Source organism: Alternaria metachromatica (genome assembly GCF_023757995.1).
Source record: "Alternaria metachromatica strain BMP 0045 chromosome Unknown scaffold_17, whole genome shotgun sequence".
Taxonomy (NCBI): domain Eukaryota; kingdom Fungi; phylum Ascomycota; class Dothideomycetes; order Pleosporales; family Pleosporaceae; genus Alternaria; species Alternaria metachromatica.
In genome coordinates this window covers 602,397-628,197 of record NW_026055508.1, presented here as the reverse complement: position 1 = coordinate 628,197, position 25,801 = coordinate 602,397, and the positions used below count along the sequence as shown (strand labels likewise).

Sequence of the window (25,801 nt, the reverse complement as noted above, 5' to 3'; positions counted from 1 at the left end):
CGTTCGTTTTCGCGTCTTGTGGAGATGAGTTACGTGGTGTGTTGTTTTGATCATGCTGTGATGCAGGTGTTGCATCATGTGCACGACGGCCGGTCATCAGAGCTGCCTGCGACTCTGCAGTGACTCTATGATGAGGCCATAATACCGGCCCTATCGATGCCTCAAAGATCATGAACCGCAGTTCAAGCGGAAGATCCATGAATCGAAACGACGTATGGTAAAGATCGAACCACTCGTTGAATAAGTCCCGACGAGTGACATCGCCGCCATATCGTTCTAGCAGCCAAGATCTGGCAGACATGCACTCGGTCTTTCTACCGGTTTTGATATCAAGCTCCGGTTTGCCATTGATCGACTTCCATCGCGTAACGATGCCATGCTCGCGTGTGTGCCCATGTGTCCTTTTTTCGGAGATGAATAGGTGCTGAGTAACGGTATGCGTAGTAGCGCGTAAAAGTGGGTGTCTCTCGATTCGAACGCCCTGTGTATTCGTGTAGATGTTGAAACTATACCGGCGCTCTTCATTCAGCATGAGTCTTAGTTTTGGTAGTGCATCTGGCATGCTCTTTAGCTGTTCCTGCTTCTTACGTCAGTGTTGCTTTGTAGACGGACCGAAGGCGCGATGGCTTACTTGTACAGTTCTCGGCGGTACAGTACCAGGAGGAACCTGGTTTCTGTCGACTACCAATTGACTGGCATGATTGGAGCTCTGCCAATATGGGGCGTGGACGGACCACGCGTGAGACATGTCTGAACGATATACGATGGAAAGTACTTGTGTATCAAGAAGACATGGTAATGCGCATCGTATACATCCTCATCTATGGGTGGAATGGCGGTGTGGTGGCGTCCTTTCTGTGGGTAGTGGCGGGTCATTATCCACCCTGCGCTTTGGCCACGCCCCGCACTTCCCGCACCGCGACCTCAACGCCGGTACGCAATTGGGATTGATACAACTACCATTTCACGCTCAATGCTTGTACTTGCATAGAGAAAAACGGAACTACCGTGGCTCGTCAGACACATATCGCGCAACGGTACTGCCGCCACGAGCACGCCAGGCGTCGCGCGGAATGCGCAATTCCGATCGTAGTGTCACGACCCGGTGAATGCGCTCTGGACGATGGATGTGTATGTCACAGTCTCTCGATGACGAATGGATCAATGTAATAGTACGTGGTACATTCTGGAAGTGACCAATGGATACGTGATAAGTGGCCCTGTGCTAGATATACTGGAAGATACACCCTTAGTTCCCCATCCCTCGGGATATTGCTTTCCCTCTCATGCTTTCACGACGTCTCCTGACCAAATGTGTCAGTTGGCGCTTGATAGCCGGAGGGTGATTCAGGGAGTTGTCGGATCCAGCTGTCAACATCCCGAGCGGGCACGCCATCCGCATCCTCGTCGTCGTCGTCGTCGTCATCGAAAGCTTCGTCGCGCCAACCAGCCGCGCCAGTCATCGCGAGGATACGCTGAAGGTGCCACTGCAAAGCGAGCAGGCCTAATGAGTCACGAAGTCAGTGTATGTTTCACATGTGTTGCGTACAGGCACCTCATACAACGAAAAGACTGAACAGGTCTGCAGCCTACATCAACTTAGAAACCTGCAAGGTAGGTGGCCTGACATTGATGTAGGCTCCAGGCCTGTTCAGGTTTTTCCTAGGTTGACGTGCAGGTAAAGCTTACCTGGGTCCGGCAAAGGTTTTTGCAGCGGGTCGTCGGTGGACATGATGAATCTATGTCCGCTCTTCAGGAGCTGGCTGCCGTTGGGATCCCTTCGTGCAAACGGGCCGTAGCCGTCGCCAGACTCTGTCCGGTCTTCTGAGGACTCCGGCATGTCCATGAGCTTGGCCTTGGTACCTCTCTCGCGCTCCTCTATGACCAACCAATGGAACTCTAGTTCCAACTGCTTCTTGTCGTCGGAGATTTGTACAGGGCGCAGCGCGAACGCACCTTGAGTGTGGAAGGTGTGTAGTGTCGAGGTCAGCGAGATCATGTTGGCGACATTCTCTGTGCCTCTGGAGCTCGCATTGTTGTCGACAAAGATCTGCTCGCGCCATGCGTCTACGTCTGCCTTCTTCCAGAAGATTCTCATGGTAGCCCAAAACAGCTTCACTCGCTCCGGGCTCGTTTCTCTAAACGCGCTCCATGGATAAATGTGGGCCTAAAGATCGGTTTAGAAAGTCAGTTGTTGTCTCATATGCAGTTCGTACAGCGAGTTTACTAACCGCTTCTGCACCCTTTGTCCTTGATACGGCACAAAGGTTGCCGTCTCGATCTTTACAGCGAGCTGCGACAACCGCTGATCTTCCAGTGCTGGCCTCTTGGCCGCCCTCACTTCGTCCTGATCTTGTCCGCGATGCTTTCCCGGAGGCGGTATGGGGGCGGGAGACGGGTGCGACGGCGTTGGAGAATGCGACGTCGTTCTTTACTTCTGGCTTTTGTTGCCAGAGCCTTACGGCATCCATAGCAGCGTTCGTGCGCACAAAATCGGTCTCTGCATTCCAAACAGCATCTGACGCTGCCAACGCCTCCACAAAGTCTAGTCTGGCGAACTGGAAGAACGCCCAAAGCACGGAATCAATTTCGATAGTGCTGCGCTCGGCTTCGATCTTGTCAAAGGCTGCTTGTCGTTCTTGTGACCGCGCACCGAATCGCTCTTCGTCGCTCTCCGGTCTGACGCTCGTCCATCCAACGTTCGTGGCGTCCATAGTAATTTGTGTAATGATCTTTTAAAAAAGAATAAGCGGAATTGACTGTGCTGTGCAGAAAAGCTTGCGTCCTAAAATTCGGGTACCAAAGAGATTAGCACAGTCAGGTAGCAGCTATAAGAGTAGTTCCTACCATGGTACCTTCAGTTCGCTCCCCCATGGAACGATCATGGAGTTGATGATAGGAAAGTGTCTGGCCGAACATGCGAACCGCGGCAGCAGACTAGGCCACCAGCGGATGTGTGGAGTGGCCGTCGCATTGTTTCTGTCCGTCGAGTGTGTTGTTGTGGTTGTGTACAGGTGAGTTGGACGACTGGATGGCTGGGGAAGGCATGTTAAAACGCCATGACGCCATCGCCCTGAAGGAAGCCGCCCCTGGTACGTAGGTAGTAGCAACGACGCGCAGACACACTAGGATGCAGCTGCGAGCGTAACACAGGGTATCTTCTATACAGTCTATCAAGATAATTCGCAAAATGCCAGTATGCCACTTTTATACGAAAGCCCGCCGGTACTCACGCAACAAGGCTCACCCATCGCATATCCTCCCAACACCGAAAGTGACTCCATGCCGACAACCTAAAACGACCCAATATTCCCCTTACTATACATAGTCTGCCTCCTCTTATGATGCATCCCCTGCTGTCCCCTAACCCCATTACTCAACCCAATCCCATCACCCAGAATCCCATTCCCACCAACCTTCCCCTTCCTAACCGCCCTTCGCTTCGCCTCCCTCCTCTTCAACTTCCCACTCCAATGCCTAATCTTGCGCAGTATACGATCAGCCATGAGCACCAGTAGTGTAACAACCATAACCGGCACCGCAATGACCCAAAAGAAGGCATCAGAGTGGTGTTGCACGCCGTTGAAGCGCTCGAAGTTCTGTCCGAAATATCCGACGAGGAAAGTGAGGGGGAGGAAGAAGATGGTTACGGCGGTGAGTATCTTCATGGATTCGTTTTGGAAAGCACCCATCATGTTGAAGATTAGGTCGATTAGGTTGTCGGCTGCGCGACGCATTTGGTCCAGGGAAGCGGTGATCATGATGCAGTGGTCCTCTACATCACCGAGGTACGTGTGTGCGAGGGGGCTGATGTTGATTTGCGTCATGGTTTTGCGGGTAGCGAGGTTAGCGGTACTCTGGCTCATCATGGTGGCTTGGGCCATGGGGTCAGCTTTGTGATCACGCAGGGAGTTGATCAGAGAGACAATGGGCTGGATGGTGTTGCGGAGGATGGAGAGTTCGGAGGTGAGCAGGTAGAGCAGTTGGGAGTGGTGGAGTTCGGGGTCTTCGAGGACGTCGAGTTCGAGCTCGCCCATGGCGTCTTCGTAGGCGGCTACGACGGGGATGGCGAGATCGACTATGGCGTCGATTATGGCTTGGACGATCATGCTGCTGTCTTGGCTGCGGCGCAGGATAGTGTCTTCGGTGCGGAGACGCTTGAGGATCATGTCTTCGACGTCGTCGGCGGAGTGCTCGAAGAAGGAGATTACGGAGTTGTCGGCGAGGAGGAAAATGCTGACTTGCTCGACGCTGACGGTCAGGTGCTTCTCGGTGAGGGCTGAGTGCTGCTCGAGGTATACGATTCGATCGAGATTGTAACCGCCACGGTAGCGTTGGAGAGTGCGTACGGCGGTGGTGGCGGGTGGGGTGGATATCTTGACTTTCTCGAAGGGCGTGTCGTCGAGTTGCTTCTCTAGGTTGTCCAATGCGCTCATCATCTCATCCTTGCGTACCTGCTTCTTGGCCTCGCTCTTGGGGAAGAGCAGGTTCTTCGCTTTCTTGTACAGCGACTTCTTCTTCTCCTTCTTCTTCTGAGGGTGCCGCGAGCGGGAGCGGGAGCGAGCCTTGTGCCGTCGTCGTTCGCTGTCGTCGGAATCCGAGTCGGAGTCGCTCTCGGAGTCTTCGTCCATGGGCGTCCGGACGAGTTTGGACAGCGTCAGGAGCAAGAAGGCCTGATCGGAGTACCAGTCCACCTTCGTCCTACTCTGGGTGCTCATCAAATCCTCAATGGCCAGCCTGTGCAGGTTCTTGTGGTTTCCCAGGGAACGAATCACGTCCCAGGACAGGCCATTGACATTGATCCACCGACAGGCCACCCAGTCTTCTTTCGGGTAGTTTAGAAAGTCCTCCAGTGAATCGTTGTCCAGCTCATGGCACTCGACCTTTTCGTCGGAGAAGTCTACGACGGTAATCTGGCATCGCGCGTAGAGGTGATGGTAGTTGGCGCCGTCGGTCTCGTTCTTGGTGTCGACACCGGGCTCCGCACCGGGTTCCTGATGCTGGTACGGGCGCGTTGGGGACTGGTAGTGCTTGACGGTATGCGATCGCGTTATGCGTCGGCGCAGGGTCGAGTCGACGGAGAAGCGGTCAGGGGAGAGGACGTCGTCTCGGTTGGTCGATGCTGCAGTAGCCGTGGTGGCAGTCGCCGAGCGGCCGCGTCTTCTCTGCTCTTCGAACTGGGTATCGATAGTCAGGTGTGGAGGGGCGGCTGAATCTGAAGCAGAGCGCTCTGGCTGGTCGGGCGCGGGTGGAGCGGATGCGAAGTCTTGGACTTTTGTCTCATGGGGAGAGGCGGCCATCGCGTCCGAAATCTGAAACTGTGGAGCAATGGGGTTGGGTTAATCATTCAGGTTAACGAGAGTGAAGAATAGAATGCTGCAGCCATTGATATGGCAGGGCGCGGATTGGCTGGTGGTTGGCGGTTCTCCTGTGTAGCCCACGTTGTGAGGTCGCAACCTCTGAGCTTCGCGCGAGTTTCATGTGCCCAATGGCCCTCACCATGACGGGACAATGTGTAAATACGGGACTGCAAAGACCCTGTGCACCCCGCAGAACTATCTGGTACCACTTCAATCCCGTCACAGTGTATTTGGGCCGAAATGCGTGAATTGCTCGTACGTTGAGTCAGATGCGTCGAGTCCGTAGTGGTAGCACGGCATGGGAGGCCCAAGGAGAGGGCCGTCTTTGTCATCAGCCTTGGTGGCATCGTGCAGCTGGCCGGCGCCCCACGCAGCCCTCGAGTGCCGCCGAAAGATGCAGGCGCCAACAGACGCAGCTTCAGTAGTCACAGTTCGCTGGCAATGCAGTGGGGGGACAAGTTTCAAGGGTTCACGGCATTGGCAGAGGCAGAGGCAGAGGCAAGGGCGCCACCTGTGGCGGAGACGGGGTGAGGGAATTTGGGCGGTAGAGGGACTCGTGGACGGCGGGGACAGGCGCCCGTGACATGTCGCTACACGTGCTGACGGTCCTCGAGGAGGGTGCATTTGCAAGCAGCCATATTGCCATTCAACACAGCGTGTGCAAGGTGAGGCAGTCATTTCGGTGCTCTCTTTTGCCCGTAGCGCATGAAATTAGCGGTTCGAGGCTACCCTTCTGGGCGGTCGGTGCCAATCCTTAACAGTGGGACTAGCTGCTCCACTGCCCATGACCTCTCACCCGAACCGCCTCTCTACATCCCATTCATCGCCGACAGCCTCATCCAGCATACCATAGCCCAGCCTTAGCACCACTACCCGTAGAGCGACACACCAGACGATACCAGTGTTGCGCGGCCCCACTGCGACGCCAGAGAGCGCTCTTGCCTGCCAGCCAGCGGCAGCGAAGCCATCCTGGTCCCCCTAACAACAGCAAACACGCCTCATCTCCGCCATCACCATCCCTTTCCACCGGCCTCTGCTTTGGTTATTCCCCAACAGCCGCGACAGCCCCGTCTCGTCCGAGTCTGGCTGTGGTCCGTCGTCACCGCGTTGTCGGGTTCCTTCCGCCCTCGAGCACACGTTTGCTGTGAAGCGCCGTCTTAGCACCATCTGAGCACCTCTGAGCACACCACCACACGGGCCCCTCTATTGCGTCCGAGCCTGAAGCATCAACAAACAACTGGCTGCTTCTCCCCTCATCCCGGGCTCCGCTGTTTGCTCGCTCCCAGCCTGCAGCCAAACCCTCCTGCTTGCTGCCCACCACATGCGACACTAGTCCTGCACCTCTCCACCACCCAGCTCCCGCCCATCCACCCAGCCACGGCACCACACAGCTCCAAACATGCGCGAAGTCAACTTTAGCATCCCCAACGCCAACAAGGCGTCGGTCGGCATCACCACCGCCCTCTACGACCGCCGCGCTCTCGACTGCACATCGACCCTCCCGCTCATCAACTCGCTCAACCACCTCGCCTATCTCACCACATCCTCGGCCCGCATACGGGACATTCTCACCGTCGATGGCGGCATCGAACGCCTGATATGCATCCTCAAGGAGGGCCGGAGCAAGGACATGATGGACATGTGGAAGTGGAACCTCGCCTTCCAATGCATCTTCAACATTGGCGTACGCGGCTCAGAGAACGTCAGGACGCGTGTGGTTGAGGCCGACATGGTGCCCGTCATCGCCTCCATTCTCGACAACTACATCAAAGTCATCGACAAGATGCGGGCACGCGCTGAGGTTGAGTTTCACAAATCTGCACGTCTCGGTGCATCGAGCCGACACCACTCCTCGCGGACCGGCGAAGTTGCGTCGAGCTCCTCACACCGAGCCGATCGATCACGGCGCATCATTCCTCCTCCCATTGAGATACCCCAGCCGACAGACGCACCCTTGGCCGACGCGACGCCCATTCCCGCCTTCTCCCTGAGCTCCCCTCCTGAGCGGACGACATTTGCACGCGGCCGACCTCCCCACCACCATCACCATCGCAGCCACGAAAGCCGGGCACAGCTGTTTGGCGCTCCCGGCAACAACACCCGCAACCTCGGCCAGCCATTGGTCACGGCGCTACCCTCCATGGAAGCAACACCTGACGCGTTTGCGCTACGGCCGGTGCGAGATGCGGATCGCCTTCCTTCCATGCTCCCCGCCCTGCAAGGGGAGATCACTTCCCAACCAGAGTCACCGACAACACCGAGCGCCCCACAGGCACGCCAGACGAGCCCAAGAGCGGGGCTAGCCCGGACGCGCCGCCGACCCTCCATCCGACACCAGCTGTCTGTATCTGGCGAGTCGGACCTCGAAGCACAACAAGATGACATGTCTGCAGAGGCTGCAACAGCGGCGGGTCCGTCTGTGAATGAGCCCATCGTCGGCATTCAGAACAATGAGATCAACATGGCCGACATTGTCGACAACGCAGAGATGCTGGATGCTGGCAACACACCAGTTCCTATCGCTGCTCCGTCAGAAGGCACAGACGAGAACAACGAGACGTTCAACATTACTCACCGTCCAGCGCTCGATGGCAGTCTGATCAACCCCACCAACACCCCGCCGAACAACCCCATCACCGGGTTCTCCCCGATGCCGCCCACCATCAACGTCGTCAACACAAACCCACCGCCTCCCTGGCTACCAAGATACCAGCAAGAACGCAATGCGTCAGCTAGCGTGCTCGCAGCCATGCCCCGGGACGAAGACGTGCTCATGTCTCTACAACTACTCGCTTACGTATCGAAATACTGCAACCTCCGGTCCTACTTCCAGAACTCGCATCTGGTGCCCAAGCTGAAGATTGGCACCGAGCTACTTGACGGAGAAGCCTCGACACCCAAGGCAGAGGAAGAAGAGGAGGAGCTTGAGGAATACGAACTTCCAGACGATTTTAACATCTTCCCCCTGGTTGAGCAGTTCACCGTACGACATCACTCGTCCGACATGCAGTACTGGGCCAGCGTTGTTATGCGCAACCTATGCCGGAAAGACGACTCTCGAGGCGGCATCCGACAGTGCGCATACTACAAGTGCGGCAAGTGGGAAGAATACACCCGCCAGTTCGCCAAGTGCCGTCGGTGCCGGCGGACCAAGTACTGCAGCAAAGAATGCCAGAAGAGCGCGTGGGTTTTCCACCGCCACTGGTGCGTTGCTGCATCGTAGGACACGCGAAGCAGTCCTTCTTCTCTAATCCTCTTTTACCAATCATCATCGCCAGTTTGGTTCTTCATCATCTGGCTGCATATTGCATGGCGCTGGGCACACTGCTTTTTTCTATGTCTTTTTTCTTATAATCTTTCAAAGGTGCAATACTTAATGAGCGACACGACTACCGGGATACCACAAAGCAAGTTCCTACTACTGCTACTCAGAATGGCTTCTTCTTTGGCAGCGGAGGAGGAGGAAATCTAAGGGGGTTGGAGACTTCTGTGTGAGAGTGTGAATGAGAGAGAGAGTTGGGCCTGCAAAGGCGAAAGCGAGAGAGCGAGAGACAGGGAACGAAACTATACCATATCATTTGGAGCGAAGCATTATTAGCATATTGGTCGTAAAAAGCCAGGGTTCTGGAGTAGTGAGTAGAGTGCGTTTTTTGGTGCAATTGAATGGCAGAATGCATCTTGGATAGCTTTGTACATCTGTTCTTGAGGCGAGTTCTTTTGTGAGGCAGACGTCTCCTTTGCATTTCATTAGCGGCATTTATAATCGAGATAGAACTAATACATCATGAACTTCATACACGGATTTTGATGTTGTCAGCGATATTGTGAGAGATGACTGATGTCGTTGCGTGAGATGAGGTGAAGCCGATTGGCGGAACGTCAGCTGCGTTGTGTTGCATTGGCGCCAGCCGCGAATGCGACCTGCGGGGTTAGATCTTCCTTTTTCGCTGATCGGGAACTGCAAACTGCAGAAGAAGCAGACATGGCTCTGGGGAAGCGCGCATATGCAAGCCCACAGCCCACCATGAGGGGAAAGCGGCACTACTGGGGGCGGAGCTGGAGTTGGTGGAGTTGGCCCCAGCTACGTCAGTCCTAAAATAGCCTGGGGCACCTGGCTGGCATCATGTGGTGGGCTGAAGGAACAGGGCTGCCCAGGTGGACCGGGACCTTGGTACTGCCCGCGTTGCTCGCGCGTTTTCGAATGAACGACAGGGAAGGGTACTGTTTGCGCCTTGTTTGCACCTATGTTTGCGCACCGCAATATGAAAGTTGTAATTCGCATTTGTATTGATTGTAATATCGCCGGCGCCGCGTAAAGTCCAAGACGCAAAGGCCCCCAGCGCGGGCATCGACGTCGTAATACCCGCGTGGACAAGCCGCTAGACCGGACTCTGCGGGAAAGGCTGGGGATTTCCTTCGGTTTGCAACACGCTTCTGTAGGACAACAGCGTACACGACAATAGGGAATGACTGGAAATCATGTCGCAGCCTGGAGATGCTTCCGATGCATCGAGTGCTGGGATTGGAGGTAGCGGAGGAGTAAGAAGGCGTCATTCCGCATCCCACGACGAGGATGGCCTGGCACCCACGACACAGAGCGCAAACCCTCCGTATGCGATAGACACTTCCAGCGACGGCGACGATGCGCCACGATCGAGGACTTCGGCGGTGGAGAATACGGCACGCCCGTCGATTGCGCGCCTGACAACTGAAGAGTCGCCGCGCGTTCGCTTCTCGACGGATATTGAGCGCAATGGCAGGGACGAGATTGCACACATTGGGAAGAGTTCTGGCGGGAAGCAAAGACCTGGCACGCCCGACTTGTCCATCAACACGCGCGAGGTTTCTCCGGAAGATCACGCTGAGGCTTCATCCTCACGGTCACAACTACCTCCACGGAATGGCGCCGCTCGATCGCCGCTTTCGCCCACCTCTCGCAACCGCGGATATTCGCTGCGCAGCGCTCTGTTTCGGAGGAACGTCCATGACACCGCGCAATCACCGGATACACAAATTGAACTGGAGGAGGGCGTTGGAAGGTCACAACCTACGATGGGACAGGCAGAAGGCTCCAGTGGACATGCGCCGTCGCGCAAGTCTGGGGATGCCGTCATCACTGTCACGCCAGAGCATTTGGACTACGCCTCGTCAGCCTCGGACATCTCCAAGTCGAAGTTGGGAGAAGGGCCAATCGCACTTCCCTGGTTGGAGAGCAAGGGTCCAAGCCGGCGATCACAAATAGTCAAGCAGACCAAGGATCTCGCAGAGCAAGCCCGCAAGTTCGTCTTCCGCATCAAAGATGTCCCACCCAGCAAAGACGGCCGACACATCCACCTCGATCCCACGCGCAAAGAACCCCTCACCGACGAACGTACCGAGCAACCCTACACGAGCAACTGGATACGCTCCACGCGCTACTCAGCATGGAACTTTATCCCCCGCCAACTCGTCGCGCAATTCTCCAAACTCGCCAACTTTTACTTTCTTGTTATTTCCATTTTACAAATGATACCCGGGCTTAGTACGACGGGCCAGTTTACAACGATAGTACCGCTGCTATTTTTTGTTACGCTTTCCATTGCGAAAGAAGGATACGATGATTTGAGGAGGTGGAGATTGGACAAGGCGGAGAATATGAGAGAGGCGAAGGTGTTGCGTTCCAGTCTTGGTTCTGAGACACTGCAGTGGGAGACGATCAAGTGGCAGGATATCAACGTTGGTGATATCATCAAACTTGAGAGGAACGACGCTGCACCTGCGGATATGGCGCTTCTTCATACGAATGGGGAGAATAATGTGGCGTTTGTTGAGACGATGGCGCTGGATGGGGAGACGAATCTCAAAAGCAAACAAACGCCTGCTTCGATTTCCAAGACCATCATCGATCAGGAGGATGTCTTGAAGACGAAGGCCGAGTTTGTTGTAGAAGATCCGAACCGGGACTTGTACAGCTTCGAAGGCCGCGTTATGGTTGATGAGAAGCAAGCGCCACTGACTCTCAGCGAGATCATCTTCCGAGGCAGTATCCTGCGGAACACACCCGATGCCATCGGCATGGTCATCTACTCCGGAGAGGAATGTCGCATCCGGATGAACTCGAACAAGAACCCTCGCATCAAAGCACCAGCCCTGCAAGGCCTTGTCAACCGCATCGTCATCCTCATCGTGGTCTTTGTCATAGCTTTGTCCATCTTCAATGCCGTCGCCTACAAGATTTGGCAGAAGAATGAGGACGACATGTGGTATCTCCGCGGTTCTTCCGTCGCCTTCTTCCCCAGCTTCACATCTTTCATCATCATGTTCAACACCATGATTCCGCTGTCCCTCTACGTCAGTTTGGAGATTGTCAAACTGGCGCAAATGTTCTTCTTGCATACCGACATCGACATGTACGACCCTATCTCCGATACGCCGTGTGAGCCGAGGACGTCGACCATCAACGAAGAACTTGGTCAGATTAGCTACATCTTCTCGGATAAGACGGGTACGCTTACGGATAACTCGATGAAGTTTCGGAAGCTTAGTGTTGCTGGTGTGAGCTGGTTGCATGATGCCGATTTGAAGGAAGACAAGAAGAAGAAGCTGATTCACAAGACGAGGAAGAAGGGGAAGCAGCCTGCGAAGAGTAGGAAGAGTGTGAGATCAGCCAAGGACGTAGCGAATGACGAAACCACGACGCCAGCGATTGAGACAATTGAGCAGCTGGAGAGCCCTGGGGAAGGGGGACCGTCGAATTGGCAGTCAAGTGCGAAACCAGGCAAGACATCACGAGAACTGCGTACACAGGATATGCTCCGGTATATCCAAAGGAAACCTCACACCCCGTTTTCGAAGAAAGCTCGCATGTTCCTTCTCTCCCTGGCGCTATGCCATACCTGCTTGCCTGAAATCCAGGAAGATGGCAAGACACACTTTATGGCTTCTTCACCGGATGAGCTTGCACTAGTCCAGGCAGCCCAAGACATGGGTTTCTTGTTGATCAACCGCGATGTTCACACCATTACTCTCAAGATTATGCCATCTGGATCCGACGGTGAGCCTGTTCCAGAAGTCTATGAGATCCTGGACGTCATCGAGTTCTCCAGCAAGCGAAAGCGCATGTCCATTATCTTACGCTTCCCTGATGGCAGAATATGCATAATCTGCAAAGGTGCCGACTCCATTGTCATGCAGCGTTTGAAGCTGGCTACGCTGGCGAACAAGAAGATGGTTGAGATTGAGCGTCGCGCTAACATCCGCAAGAGTATGGAAGCTCAACATGCAATTGCGCGGATGAGCGAACACGCTGAGCGGCGGAGTAGTGTGGCCGGTCGTATGAGCAGTGTTGGTGGACGGAAGAGCATGACTATAGGTCAGGCCGCGAGGGCTAGTCTCAACCTAGGTCGTCCATCTTTCGCTCACAGTGTGGGCGGACGAGGCTCCATGTCAGCAAGAGACGAAGTAGATCAGTGGCTCCGCGAGCGTGAGAACGACCGCATGGACATGTCGTCTCTGGACGAAGATTCGCCAATGCAGACACCCATGATAACACCTCGCCAGTCTGGTCTCGATCGTTTCAGCATGGCCTTTTCTTCAGCACGCAGCTCAATGCAACTAGAAGATATGGAAGCCATGGTCGACGAAGGTGTAGCAGGCGACGATACTCTAGTCATCGAACGATGCCTCCAACACATCAACGAGTTCGCCACCGAAGGCCTCCGAACCCTCCTCTACGGCTACCGTTTCCTACACGAATCCGAATACCAATCCTGGAAAGCGACCTACCTCTCCGCCACCACCAGTCTAGTCGACCGCACCCGTCTCATCGAAGAAGCCGGCGACCTAATCGAGCAAGACCTCGACCTCTGCGCCGCCACCGCCATCGAAGACAAACTACAAGCCGGCGTCCCAGAAGCCATCGATAAGCTGCGCCGCGCCCAGATCAAGATGTGGATGCTAACAGGCGACAAGCGCGAAACCGCCATCAATATCGGTTACTCGTGCCGTCTGATCAAAGAATTCAGCACCGTCACCGTGCTCGACCACGAAACCGGCCTCGTCGAACAAACCATCACCTCCGCCATTCAGGCCATCACCAGCGGAACAGTCGCCCACTCCGTCGTCGTAGTAGACGGCCAAACACTTTCCCGCATCACCTCCTCGCCCGCACTAGACACGCTCTTCCACTCCCTCGCCATCCTTGCTTCTTCCGTAATCTGCTGCCGCGCCTCGCCATCCCAAAAAGCGCAACTTGTAAAATCCATCCGCAAGCGCGTGAAGAAGAGTATCACACTCGCCATCGGTGACGGCGCAAACGACATCGCCATGATCCAAGAAGCGCACGTGGGAATCGGCATTACCGGGAAAGAAGGCTTACAAGCAGCAAGAACGAGTGATTACAGTATCGCGCAATTCAGGTTCCTAACCAAACTGCTGCTGGTGCACGGCCGTTGGAATTACATACGCACGTGCAAATACACCGTCGGCACGTTTTGGAAAGAACTTCTTTTCTACCTTACGCAAGCGCTTTTCCAGCGTTCAGTGGGTTATACCGGGACGAGTCTGTACGAGAGCTGGAGTCTGAGCATGTTCAACACGCTATTCACCTCCTTACCCGTCATCTTCATGGGCGTGTTTGAGAAGGATCTCAGTGCGAGTACGCTGCTTGCTGTTCCTGAGCTTTATACTATTGGCCAGGTGAATGGCGGGTTCAACTTTAAGGTGTATCTGTGGTGGATGTTCATGGCGAGTGGGGAGGCGATGCTGGTGTATTTTTGCATGCTGGGGTTGTATGGGGATGCGCTTTGGACGGAGGATAATAGTATCTTTGCTATGGGGAGTATTACGTATACGGCGGCGGTTTGGCTTATTGCGTTGAAGATGCAGTATGTATTTCCCCTTTCCCCGCCTCCCGCCTCCCATCTTTTCTGGCACAAGTACTAACGTGGATGATAGATTCATAGAAACACACACCAAAACCCTAACCAACGCCCTCGCCCTCCTCCTCTCCATCGGCGGCTGGTTCCTCTGGAACATCATCCTGTCATCCGTCTACAACCCATCCAACAAAATCTACTACGTCCGCGACACTTTCCTCCGCGGCTTCGGCTCGAGTTGGAGTTGGTGGCTGTGTCTTGTGCTCATCTTGCTCGCGGTTGTGGTCTTCGAGTTGGCTGTGAAGAGTGGTGCGGCCGCGTGGTGGACGAGCGATACGCATGTGTTTCAGGCGTTGGAGCGGGATCCGGGGGTTAAGAGGAGGTTTGAGGAGGCTAGTAGTGGGGAGTTGCAGATGGGCTGGGATAGGAAGGGTAGGAGTAGTAAAGATGGGGGTGTGGGCTTGGGGGGTGGCGTGGTTAGGGTGGGTGGGCTGGAAGAGAGTGAGAAGGAGAAAGAGGAGCGGAGGAGAGAGGGCGAGATTAAGGACTTGATTAGGAATCGTGTTGAGGTCGTGGGCGCCGAGGGAGTACAGGATGGTGGCGATGTTAATAGGATTCTTAGTCGTGGGTTTGGGGATGTGAAGAGGTAGGGAGGTGGGTGTGAGGTTTTGGTAGGAATGTATTCCTTGAAAGATCTTTACGGACGTTTTCATTCAGACAACCTCTCAAACTTCCTTGTTCGTGGTGACGAATGCGATCGCGAACTCATAGCTTGTCTTGATCCTGTATTGTTACGCGTATTATGAGATGGTAACACACGTCTGTTGTCACCCCGCTTGAATGCAGGAAAAAAGGTGTGATGAAGCGCCACTATTGGTTGGGCATCTTGTTGTACAGGCACGTGAGATGCTTGCCAATCATGTCGAGGTAGCATGTCGTCATACTCAGCCTCGTCACTTCCTTCCTTTTTCGTGGCTGTGTAAGCTGACATCTGTTATCTTCAGCTCTGGGCGCTGGAAATCTCTTCTCCCCCTTTTCCCACTTTTGCACAAGTCCGACTCTTTGTCTTGTTCTCTATCTCGCAACCAGATACGTGCGATTTTCGATACATCAACGACTACCAGGATACATCACGGGATCCAGACGATGACGGAATGTGCCGATGATAAGGATCCAACGCGCACAGATTCGCAGGATGACTCTATTCCAGAGGGCTCCGTACCCCTTCATCGGCTTTGCGATAGGTGTCGTCAGATGTTCGATACATGGGATAAAACGTGCGATTGGTTTGGGGCAACAGAGGGACTTGAACGGTCTCGCGGATGTGAGAGATATGAGCTGTGCACGTTGGAAGAATTGACGGAGTCTCGACACTCTTGTCATTTATGCGAGATGTTATACTCGCAGATCAAACAGGACGATGGTATACCGTTACACGGGCCCATAGTGTGCCAAGTTGGTCTCCCGTCCCTCTGGGAATCGCAAAGGAACAGATACGCAATAGGGATGTCCTTATTGTTGAACGACCATGTTCTTAGCCCTGATTGTGTAGTAATACATAAGAAATACACCGGTAAGTTTCACTCCATTTATAACTGATTCAAACTGAATATGTAACCCCTCGGTAGGAACTGAAAGAGATTATGACAAATTCTGCTTTCCATTCATGGCAAAGCAAGTCCCATCTCAGCCGACTGGCAACTTGGTCCAAGTTCAAAAATGGCTACAAGGTTGTCGTGCAAATCATGTCGAATGTAACAATTGGTTTCCAAAGCTAGATACAAAAGGACGTCGACCAACACGAATACTGGAGCTCAACGAAAACGGTGCAAGACTGCGGTGCGATCCACAAGTCATAGACAAGCTTGAGTATCTGGCGCTCAGTCATATGTGGGGTGAAAATCCTTCGACACAACTGCTTCTGACAGCTGCAACATTGCAAGAGTTTCAAAAGGCCATACCCATACACAAGCTGTCAAGTATTTTCAGCGAGGCGATCCGAATAACGCGTACCCTGGGGTTTTTGTACCTTTGGTTGGACTCGCTTTGCATCATACAGGACTCCACAGTTGACTGGACGCATGAAGCCAACATGATGTCTGCAATCTACAATAACGCTGTCTGTACGATTGCGTTCTTGTTCCCACCCGGTGTTGAGTTTTGTCAGGTTAGAGACGATCCCCGAGCATCAACACCCTGTATCGTCCGCGGCAGCGGAGTAGACTGGAAATGGAGAGGCATCTTCGTCAGTCCCAAGGGAGAAGAAGTATCAAGGTTCTCATCCAGCAACTGGCCTTTATCGTCAAGAGCGTGGGCTCTACAGGAACATTTATTGAGTCCTCGTACGATTCTCTATGGCCACCGTACCATCATGTGGGAATGCGGGCTTAGGTTTTACGACGAGCTGGCCTTGTCGGACCGTGGGACTGACGGCAGCCGCGTGGCTTTGAAGCCCAATGTACATATGAGCCGCTGCCAGCCGAATCAGACGACACCATCAATAATTCTAGATGCAACGCTTGAAAGGAAAGTGGAGGGACTCAAAGTCTTCCCTCAATGGGCAAGGTTGATAAGAGACTACAGAAGAAGAAACCTCTCTCATGCAAGCGATCGACTCATGGCTATCGTCGGGATAGCACGAGCCTTCCAGTCTGAACACGGATTCACTTATCTCGCGGGAATTTGGAAGGAACATTTACCACGATCTTTACTGTGGTACATCGAGACCACGAAAGTGCGCAAGATGGCTGAGCCTTTCTTGATTCGGGAGCTACCATCAAAACCCGTACCCACATGGTCATGGCTAGTCGGCCCCATTTATGTGCATTGCGACGTTGTCATTCCTGGAGGAGGTAGTAGAAGTTGGCATCCGCAACTGTTCGTGGCAAAGTTTCTGCATTTCAGATGGTCAGATGGGCCCGTCAACCACAATCCTCCAACAGCTTACTATGACTTCGATGGCTTACGAATTACGCTCGAATTCGCAACACATATGACCACGATCCTTCTTCAAGAGCCATATGGCAAACACGACTGTCCTCGAATTCGCTGCGACAGTCTAGAAAAAGAGCTGGCTTCTTGTCTTGGGCTTGGTAGAGAACGTCTGGCAGCCTTTTATCACTGCGATGATCTCACAACGTTTTATCAACCTCCGGCCGAGGTACACATAGCTCTCATCTCTGAGGAAGTGGATCTCAACTACCGTCACGATTTACAAGGACTGGCATTGGTACCCGGGGCTGAAAGCGGCACATGGAAGCGTATAGGCTACTGGAAAGCGTGGGTTGATCTGGGCGATGACACGCGGGAAACGGAGTCCATCTTTTTACGTCTCGAAGGAGTGAAGATTGAGACGCTTACTTTGGTTTAAAAGATGCTTACATCATGCATCTTGAGTGAGGGGATATCAAGGCAGCGATGTGCAGATAAACAATTCGAACGAGATTTCCTATGGTCCATGCGTGAAGCCCGCTACGAAGTTCGGTCTAGGTTTAAATAGACGCAGTGTTGGCAGTGGATGGGATGGAGCGTATCCACTCAAGTAGCTAGTTATCGGAGGAACTACAAAGTTGGGAAGCTCGTTTGTTCAGAGTTGCGCCGTACAAATCTACGATGGAACCCCAAACGTCCACTGGACATATGGATCATGTTGCATGTGGATGTATTCTCACAAGTTAGTGCAATTTTAGCTCCAGAGTACGTCTTTGGTCATGGTGACAGCCAAGAGAAGCGAGCTCATGCGTGCATGTGGCACAGTTGCATGGGTGCTCACGCGGGGTTGCCTGATGCGATGCACCACCTCGCGATCCATCTTTACACCACAAAACAGCCCTCGACCTCCCTCGTCGCGCCTAAATACAACCCATTCTGGCGCAATGTCAACGATTTCAGATTCCCATATTGACGACACAGAGTTCGTGGGCGGCTACGCGGAAGATCGGACGCAAACGGACGCAAAAGATTCGGTCATACTGCACCAACTTTGCGATCGCTGTAAAAGCTTTGTCGATGGCTGGAATTCCTTAAGATGGGTCAAGGATGGTATCGACGACATACACGACGTCCGAGATGAATATCCCAATCCGGCCCACTTTTCCACCGTTGCGCAATTGTTGCAGTCAAGGGATGCTTGCCACTTGTGTGCAATGGTGCTCTCTATACTAGATTACCATAAATTAGATCACAACGGACCTGTAGAATTCATGATATGCAAAGATAGGACAAGAAAACTGCCTGGCCACTTGCATCTGATCCTGGGTCTAGGTGGTACCAAATATGTTCAGTATCGATGGGCGTCAATGTACCTGATATGTTTCGATGGTAAGCAGGTGTTTCCAAACTTTTAGCGAAGCCATTTGACAATTTAGGATCGAGTAACCATGAGTTCGACGCGCCAGAACAAAAGCAGAGCGTACCGAGCCAGCCCATTGCCAATTTGGATCAGATCAATACGTGGCTCAATGCTTGTATCCGAACGCACGGGAGCTGTTCTAGCTGCGCCTCGAGCTTGTCAGCGTCATCCCAGCGGCCGACCCGACTACTAGAACTCATATCCGACGGCGTGAGATTACGATGCGATACCGGTACCATTACAGACCTACAATACCTTACACTCAGCCATGTCTGGGGAGATGCGCCCCATCGTCTTCGCCTGACACTATCAAGGCTTGACGAATTCCAAGTCGCAATACCATGGTCGGAACTACCTGCTATATTCGTCGAAGCCTTGAGAATCGTTCGCCACACTGGCTTCCGGTACCTGTGGGTGGATGTACTGTGTATTATTCAAGACTCACCATCAGACTGGGAAATTGAATCCGCCTCAATGACTTCAGTTTATAGCAATGGGATCTGCAGCATAGCCTTCTTGTTTCCGCCCGGAAGAGGTCTCATGAAAACACGGGAAGACCCGAGAACCATGAGCCCCTGCGTCATCCGTAAGGCATCTAGGACCAGCGAAGGGATCTACATCGTCGCTTCTCCGGGCCGGTATGTGTCTGGTCCCGCAGCTCCCGGAGAGCGCGAGATATTCACATCTAGATTCAATTACCACGAATGGCCTATATCTCAGCGAGCATGGACTCTCCAGGAGCATCTTTTAAGCCCACGCACAGTATTCTACGGACACCAAACCCTCATGTGGGAGTGCGTGGAGGAGTTCTGTGATGAGCTGGCGGGCTCATGGCTTCCAAAGACTGAAACCCGGCTTTACAACCGTAGTGATGGCTACAAAAACCGGAAGATTACGCAGAAATCGCATCTTCTAGCAAGTCATGTTGCGCACAGACGTAATACTTCAAACTCGTTTGCAGACTATGAGCACGTCCTGGAGTATTTCGGAAAGTGGAAAGACCTAGTTTGGGAATACAGAGCGAGGGATCTAACCGTGCCCAGTGATAGACCTGTCGCCTTTGCTGGTGTCGCCCGCGCTTTCCAGGCTGAAGCACAGATTACGTATCTTGCCGGTATCTGGGCAGAATCCTTTCCTGAAGGTTTACTGTGGTATATAAGTGCCGAGCCTTACTGGGATAAAGACGGGGAGAGATTGCCAATATCTAAATCGATACGTGAGCATGGATCAAAAAAGGTACCATCTTGGTCGTGGCTCGCGAGCCATCTTTACGTGGATCACCCGCTCAAGTACTTTGATCGATACGATTACTGGAGTCCGAACAGTCATGGCAACGGATTCCAAGCCAGTGACTTAGTATTCTTAGCGCAGCTTTCTTCCTTCCAATGGTCGGGCCGGCCTGTCAATACGATGCCTCCAACAGCATATCACGACTTCTCTGGACTGCATATCACACTACAACTACCTACGTTCGAGGAAACCCGAGTAGTAAGCGACGATCCTTTGCACGCTGAGTGTCTTTGCTTGAAGGAGAAGCTTGCATCTTTCTACATCAGGCCCCCTGAATGTGAAAAACACACCTGGACTACCTTACAGTGTGATGATATCGAATATCACACCCAGCCTCCAGAGAGAGTTCTGCTGGCTCTTCTGGTTGAGACGCGGGTTCCTTACTTTCCGTCAAGCATTTTAGCAGGCCTAGCGCTGATTCCCGGTGAAGAAGAAGGTACATGGAAACGTATTGGATATTGGGACGCTCAGATAGATCTGCCGGTAGACGAGGTGCTCGATACTAAGCAGACTGGTCCAGGGTACAAGCATACGTCAAGGCAGTGGCAGCGAAGCGATTCATCGGTGTTCTTGCGCCTCGAAGGAGTAAAGACGGAAAGCCTTACTCTGGTCTAGATATCTCGTAGCGTCTTGATAGAGACTTGTGTAGCTAGCAGCCGTCGCATCATAGGCAATGCAGTGGACTACAAAAACGATGAATTAAAGTGAGGTGCGTTTCTGCAGCCCAAAGAGAAACATGTAAGCTTGGGAAAAACCAAACCTGGTCCGCGACCTAGATCAATACAAAAGCATGCAAAGCAGGTAACCGAACGATGATGTAGGCTATAGACCTGTTCAGGCTTTTTTTGTAGAAGGTGGAATGAAGGTTTAAGTCTCAAAAATATGTACAACAAGAACGAGCAAGATGCCCAGAAGCCTCACATAAAGGCAGACCTGCTCGACCAGTGTCTATCCATGTGTCATCAATCTGCTCAGTTGTCCTGCGCGAACTCCCTAGCATCCTTCCTCCCCTTCTTCCACGCAGTACTCTCACTAGCCCCCTTAACCTTCTTCGCCAACTTCGCATTCAGATTCGTGACAACACCCTTCGCAACCGGCTTCCCAAGGTTATCGCTCATCGGCATAACAACATCGCACCTAAGCGCCTGCGCAGGGCTCATACGCTCCATCTTGGTGTTGTTGGTCTGAATGAAAAGCCTCTCACGCGACTTGGAACCGGTGTACGGCTTCCACTCGACAGCGCGTTCGGCACGGTCAGTGTTGGGGTCGAGGTTGCGGATGAAGCTCGTCCAGTAGCTGCGGACCTGGTGAATGATGGGTGCGTTGGTGGTGAAGTAGCTGGCTGGCTCGCTGTTGTCGGTGCGGTTCACGCCCCAGAAAGCGTAGGCGTTGACGGTGTGCCAGGCGCCGTAGCCGGCGACCTCGTCGGCAGGGTCCTGTACGGCGTACTTGTAGTTCCATGTTGGTACGTCGTCGGCTGCGATCGCGTTCTGGATGTTGCGTGTGGGGCAATGGGTTCCAATGTCGCCAATGGCATCAGCGGCATGGCGCCAGTAGAGACCTTTGCCGGGGAAAGTGGGCTTCTTGGGCTTCATGTAGAGATCGTCAAGAATGGAGATGGAAGAGTTGCTGAGACTTGGGTCCTGGTTGGCTACCCATTTGACGGCATCAGCTGTGGTGTTGAGATCCTCCGGTGCGTTGTATTTGGTGCCTTCTTGGGCGCAGGTTCCCATGATGGTCGGAACCTTGGCATACTTGCCCTGTTCGAAAAGGTTGACGAGTGAGTCGGTGTAGAGCTCACCGTCAATGTTGGGGTTGAACCAGCAGTTGGAAGTTCGGATAGCCGACTCATTCAACGCGCGCAGGCAAGACAGGCCGTTTGTCGCATTGGCACAGCCCTTGTCTTCGAGTAAGCACTGGTATTGCTCCTCGCCCAGTTCCGGTGTGCGCATCGTGACCCAGCCACCCGACTCCATGATGCCACCAGCGAACAACTCCTTGCCGGTGTTGGCCGCTAGCATGAGTGCAACAGAAGATCCGCCAGCACTGACTCCATCAAGGACAACATGGTCAGGGTCGCCGCCGAACTGGTCAATGTGCTCCTTAACCCACTCGAGAAGCTTGATCTGGTCACGAAGTCCAGCATTGACGTCGCCACCTCCAGCCTTGACCGCTTCACTGCTGAGGAAACCGTAGAGACCCACGCGGTAGCTGAACTGAACGAAGACGACCTGACCATCGGAGACGATCTCCGTAGGATCCCAGTTCGCGCTGGACTGTGATGAGAAGCCTCCTCCCTGGAAGAAGACCACCACTGGCAGCTTCGAGTCGACTTTGGCCTCGGAAGGCGCATAGACACTCAGGTAGAGACAGTCTTCCGCGACGTAGAAGCGATCGGTGGCTCCGGATATAGTCCAATCATCAGGGCGGTTGGGTGGGCATGTTGCACCATGCCTAGTCGCATTGATGAGCCCGGAGACGATAGGGTCCTGCGGCGCTGCGAAGCGTCGTTCGCCAGTTGGAGGCGCCGCATACTGGATGCCTTTCCAGGCGGAAACGCCGAGCTGCGAGTCAACAACAGCTCCCTGGTACTTCGCGTAGCCAACATCGACGAGCGTGTTGACGGCCTGCGCAAGTGAAGAAAAGCCCGCTCCAGCGGCGAGCAACTGGTGAAAATGCCTCATCTTCGAGATGAAATATGAATGGAAAATGAATGTGGACGAGCAATGCTCTGGTAGAAAATGGATACGTGCGCAAATACACGAAAGGTAGGCTGGGTGGGCGAAGAAACGACTGACTGTTGCGTCCACTACAACCTCCTCATGATGAGCATATAAATCCAACCCTCCGGATCTTCATGGATGCGCTCGAAACATATCAAGCCCGTTATCGCCGGGATGTCATATATGTGCTGCGTTCGGACCGCACGCTGAATGAAGGTGGAAATTGTGCGTTCATGTTGCTGTGCTGTTCGGAGTCGGGCCGTTGGGCGATGCGGCGATTGAGCTGTTTCACGGCGGCATGGCAGGGTGTCGATGCATGACCTGACCTAGCCTCGAGCAGAAAGAGGCCATTATTCCAGGGGTTTCTGGGGAGCCGATCGTGTTCGTCCGCAAATCACGGGCTCTAGTCCGCTGAAGGATGATTTGAAATGGATTGTTGATGAGTAAACGCGAAGGAGCGAACGCGCGGGGACGCTAGCAGTAGCGCACTAGGCATCGTTATGTAAGCACAAGAAGAGATTGAGAGGATCGCCAAGCCGTACCTAGAGTTGAGTTTCCGGAACATCTACATCGTGATTCCGTCCACAATGTTGCGCTGACCGCATGATATATGCGATCGTAGAGCCCAACATTGAGTCTACACGACTTTCACCGCCACGGCCCTGTCGGCGTGTCATAGACCCCAGCCTGCCCGAATTTCTGGAACAGCTCGGCATCGCGGAAACGCCACCATCCACCATGTGGCTTTGTATATCGACACCAAAACGGGAAGCCCTCAGCAAGACAATGCTCTCGATACACCTGTTGTGTATAACCGACGTAACATCCGTAACTGTGACCAAGCGGTCTCCAATCCTTGTTCCGGGCATCAGCTCGACCCTCACGAGTTGTCGCAGGCGTGTCGAGCCAAGTCTTCGACTTTTTCGCGAACGCAGAACGTCGGTTCCGGTCGCGACAAGGAGCGGGTTTAATTCTGACGTACGGGACCATGTCGTTGTAGAAATGTCTGTCCACGCAGGCAAACAACTTGCGGATACTCGTGTCGTAATCTCGCGGTAGGAATGGGCGTTCGATTTTGATCCATTCGGCTAGACTTCTCACCTCGTCAAACTCCCACGTCGTCCACATCGAGAACAAGCTTCTGATCTTCCGTTTGAAGCCTTTCCCTTTTCCATAGAGTTTCCGTATTACAACGTAGAGTTGCAACCGGAAAAATGCACGAAGTACACGATGATGCTCGACATCAGACAGGGTATCGGTACCATAGTCAGACTGATCGGATGAGGCCCACCGAGCTACTGCATTGCCTAGTGCTAGGTGAACGAACTGATCTGTAAGGATATCCGCGTCGATCAAGAGTGCTTGGTACTCGGCGAGCATGCCGACAGCATGACCGGGGCTGTCCACTGATATACGTAGGGTTTCATCGTGTAGATTGCTGTTCAAGAACTCAGCTAGCTGCTCGCTTGAGCGCGGGCGGTTTGTATGCGTCGAAAGTAAGGCCGTAGTTGTTAGGATATGCTGAAGCTGGCTAGCGAGATGGCGGTGCTGTTTGATCGCTTTGAACTGCGCAGCAAAGTTGCAGCGGACCAAATCGCCCATTTCCGGATGCTCGAGGAGTGTGTAGTAGGCTTCGAAGAACTCGTCCTTGATGAGGAGCTCTAGTATGCAGCAGCGTAGCTCTGTCGGCAAATCGAGCATCCGCTGCAAGCCATAGTCGGTCGGGTTGGCAGAATCAGGCGGCGCAGTCGCGCCTGCATTTTCGTGTTGCAGCATGGCATCAGATTTGGAAGCAATACTTTCGTGAGACTCCATCGCAGTAGACGAGACGCGCAATGGGTAACGGGGATTTGCGAGAGATGGTGATGCGGACTGGTGCAGAAATATGACCTCGGATTGATTTAGAAGTGCGCGGTATCCCGTACCGGTAGCGAGCAGCGAACCACTAACAGGTACGACCACCAACCAAGGTATCTGAGTTTCCAGCTTCCCTTCAAGGTTCTGACGGGTAATCATCTCCTCATCCGCGCCCACGACCAAACGAAACGAAAGGTGCCAGCCCAAGTTCGCGATCCGGACCGGCGACATAAGATGGCAGTGGCGGAAGGCTAGGGTCACCGGCATCGGGGTCAATGGCATCGATGTCGAAGATGAGCTCCAGTACCCACCTCCATGGGCGGGCGAGAGAGAAGCCGGGAGTGTTCATTGCTTCCGTGGAAGCGTCGCCAGTCCTTTGATCAGCCCGCTTTTCGGATGAATTGCCATCGTGCGCTTTGACGTAGTACATGTGAGCCCGACTGGGCTAGACGAGGAGAAACCCCAGGCATTGAAGGATTTACTTACAAATTGAAGCCTCGTTGAGGCTTACGCAAATCCTGTCACCGGTGATCTTTCGGCACAAATTTGCAGACTACGAGGTGAGTTGGATGTGGGATGTGGAGAAGCATGTTATACTCGAGCGAATACGTACACGCAGCTACCAGTCATTCCGCGCAGCAAAGCTACCTGAACAGTATATCAAGGGTGCTCAGCCCGGATGCGACGCTCGTTGAGTTGTTCCTTTTCGTATCACAACTCTACTATGAATTGCATGGTCAGCCACCTAACTTTTCCTTTCGAAGACTGCAAGCAGTAAACTCGCACCTTTTATACTCGAGATTAAGCCATGTATTTTTTAATCATACTTTCAATCTACTCAGCCTTATTGAGTACATTCTCGCGTCAAGTACGATGCAGCAGGAGATGAGCTTCTTTGAACAAACAAATTCTGCGTCAAAGCTCGCGAGGTCGAGGTATAGTGCAGTGGCTACGTGTTACAGCAAAATCTTGCCCCGCGTCATGCATTAGAGACAGGGAGGTGCTGCGCTGAGCAAGACGATTCGACAGTCACAACCTAAGCGCTCGCTTCAAGCATGCAGATGCATGGATATCTGCAACTCTGCATTCTGAGCGATACGCTCGGCTGATATGATGTCAATTGAGCAGACTTCCCCGCCATGTGAGAACATGAAGCATACTCTCCTTTCTACTCGCACACGACTTGTCCAGTCGCCATCATGTCAACAACGCGATCTCTCGTTTGGACTGCCTCGGAAAAAGGGCTATCACTCCCGATACTAACACGAAATAACGACACAGTTGCATTTCATCGCCCCTGCGACAACTGCAAGCGTTTTTTCGGTTCCTGGGTCGCTCTCGATGCGGTGCAGTTATCTTCAGCAC

The 25,801-nt window shown here is 53.4% G+C and overlaps 5 protein-coding genes across 5 annotated transcripts; 1 reads left to right on the top strand and 4 right to left on the bottom strand.

The window, feature by feature from the left end:
* Positions 1 to 1,651: 1,651 nt before the first annotated feature.
* Positions 1,652 to 2,153, bottom strand: J4E83_007215 (uncharacterized protein; the record flags this gene model as incomplete). The annotated part of the gene is made up of 2 exons (XM_049334120.1): positions 1,652 to 2,113; positions 2,145 to 2,153. 2 exons carry the CDS (start codon positions 2,151 to 2,153, stop codon positions 1,652 to 1,654), a joined length of 471 nt encoding a protein of 156 aa, XP_049186931.1.
* Positions 2,154 to 3,293: 1,140 nt separating this feature from the next.
* On the bottom strand, positions 3,294 to 5,300 carry J4E83_007214 (uncharacterized protein; the record flags this gene model as incomplete). The annotated part of the gene is made up of 1 exon (XM_049334119.1): positions 3,294 to 5,300. The coding sequence occupies one exon, from the start codon at positions 5,298 to 5,300 to the stop codon at positions 3,294 to 3,296; it is 2,007 nt and encodes a 668-aa protein (XP_049186930.1).
* Positions 5,301 to 9,839: 4,539 nt separating this feature from the next.
* On the top strand, positions 9,840 to 14,865 carry J4E83_007213 (uncharacterized protein; the record flags this gene model as incomplete). The annotated part of the gene is made up of 2 exons (XM_049334118.1): positions 9,840 to 14,224; positions 14,295 to 14,865. 2 exons carry the CDS (start codon positions 9,840 to 9,842, stop codon positions 14,863 to 14,865), a joined length of 4,956 nt encoding a protein of 1,651 aa, XP_049186929.1.
* Positions 14,866 to 20,827: 5,962 nt separating this feature from the next.
* On the bottom strand, positions 20,828 to 22,540 carry J4E83_007212 (uncharacterized protein; the record flags this gene model as incomplete). The annotated part of the gene is made up of 1 exon (XM_049334117.1): positions 20,828 to 22,540. One exon carries the CDS (start codon positions 22,538 to 22,540, stop codon positions 20,828 to 20,830), a length of 1,713 nt encoding a protein of 570 aa, XP_049186928.1.
* A 687-nt stretch (positions 22,541 to 23,227) lies between these two features.
* Positions 23,228 to 24,394, bottom strand: J4E83_007211 (uncharacterized protein; the record flags this gene model as incomplete). Its single annotated transcript, XM_049334116.1, has 1 exon — positions 23,228 to 24,394. The coding sequence occupies one exon, from the start codon at positions 24,392 to 24,394 to the stop codon at positions 23,228 to 23,230; it is 1,167 nt and encodes a 388-aa protein (XP_049186927.1).
* Between the last annotated feature and the right edge of the window lie 1,407 nt (positions 24,395 to 25,801).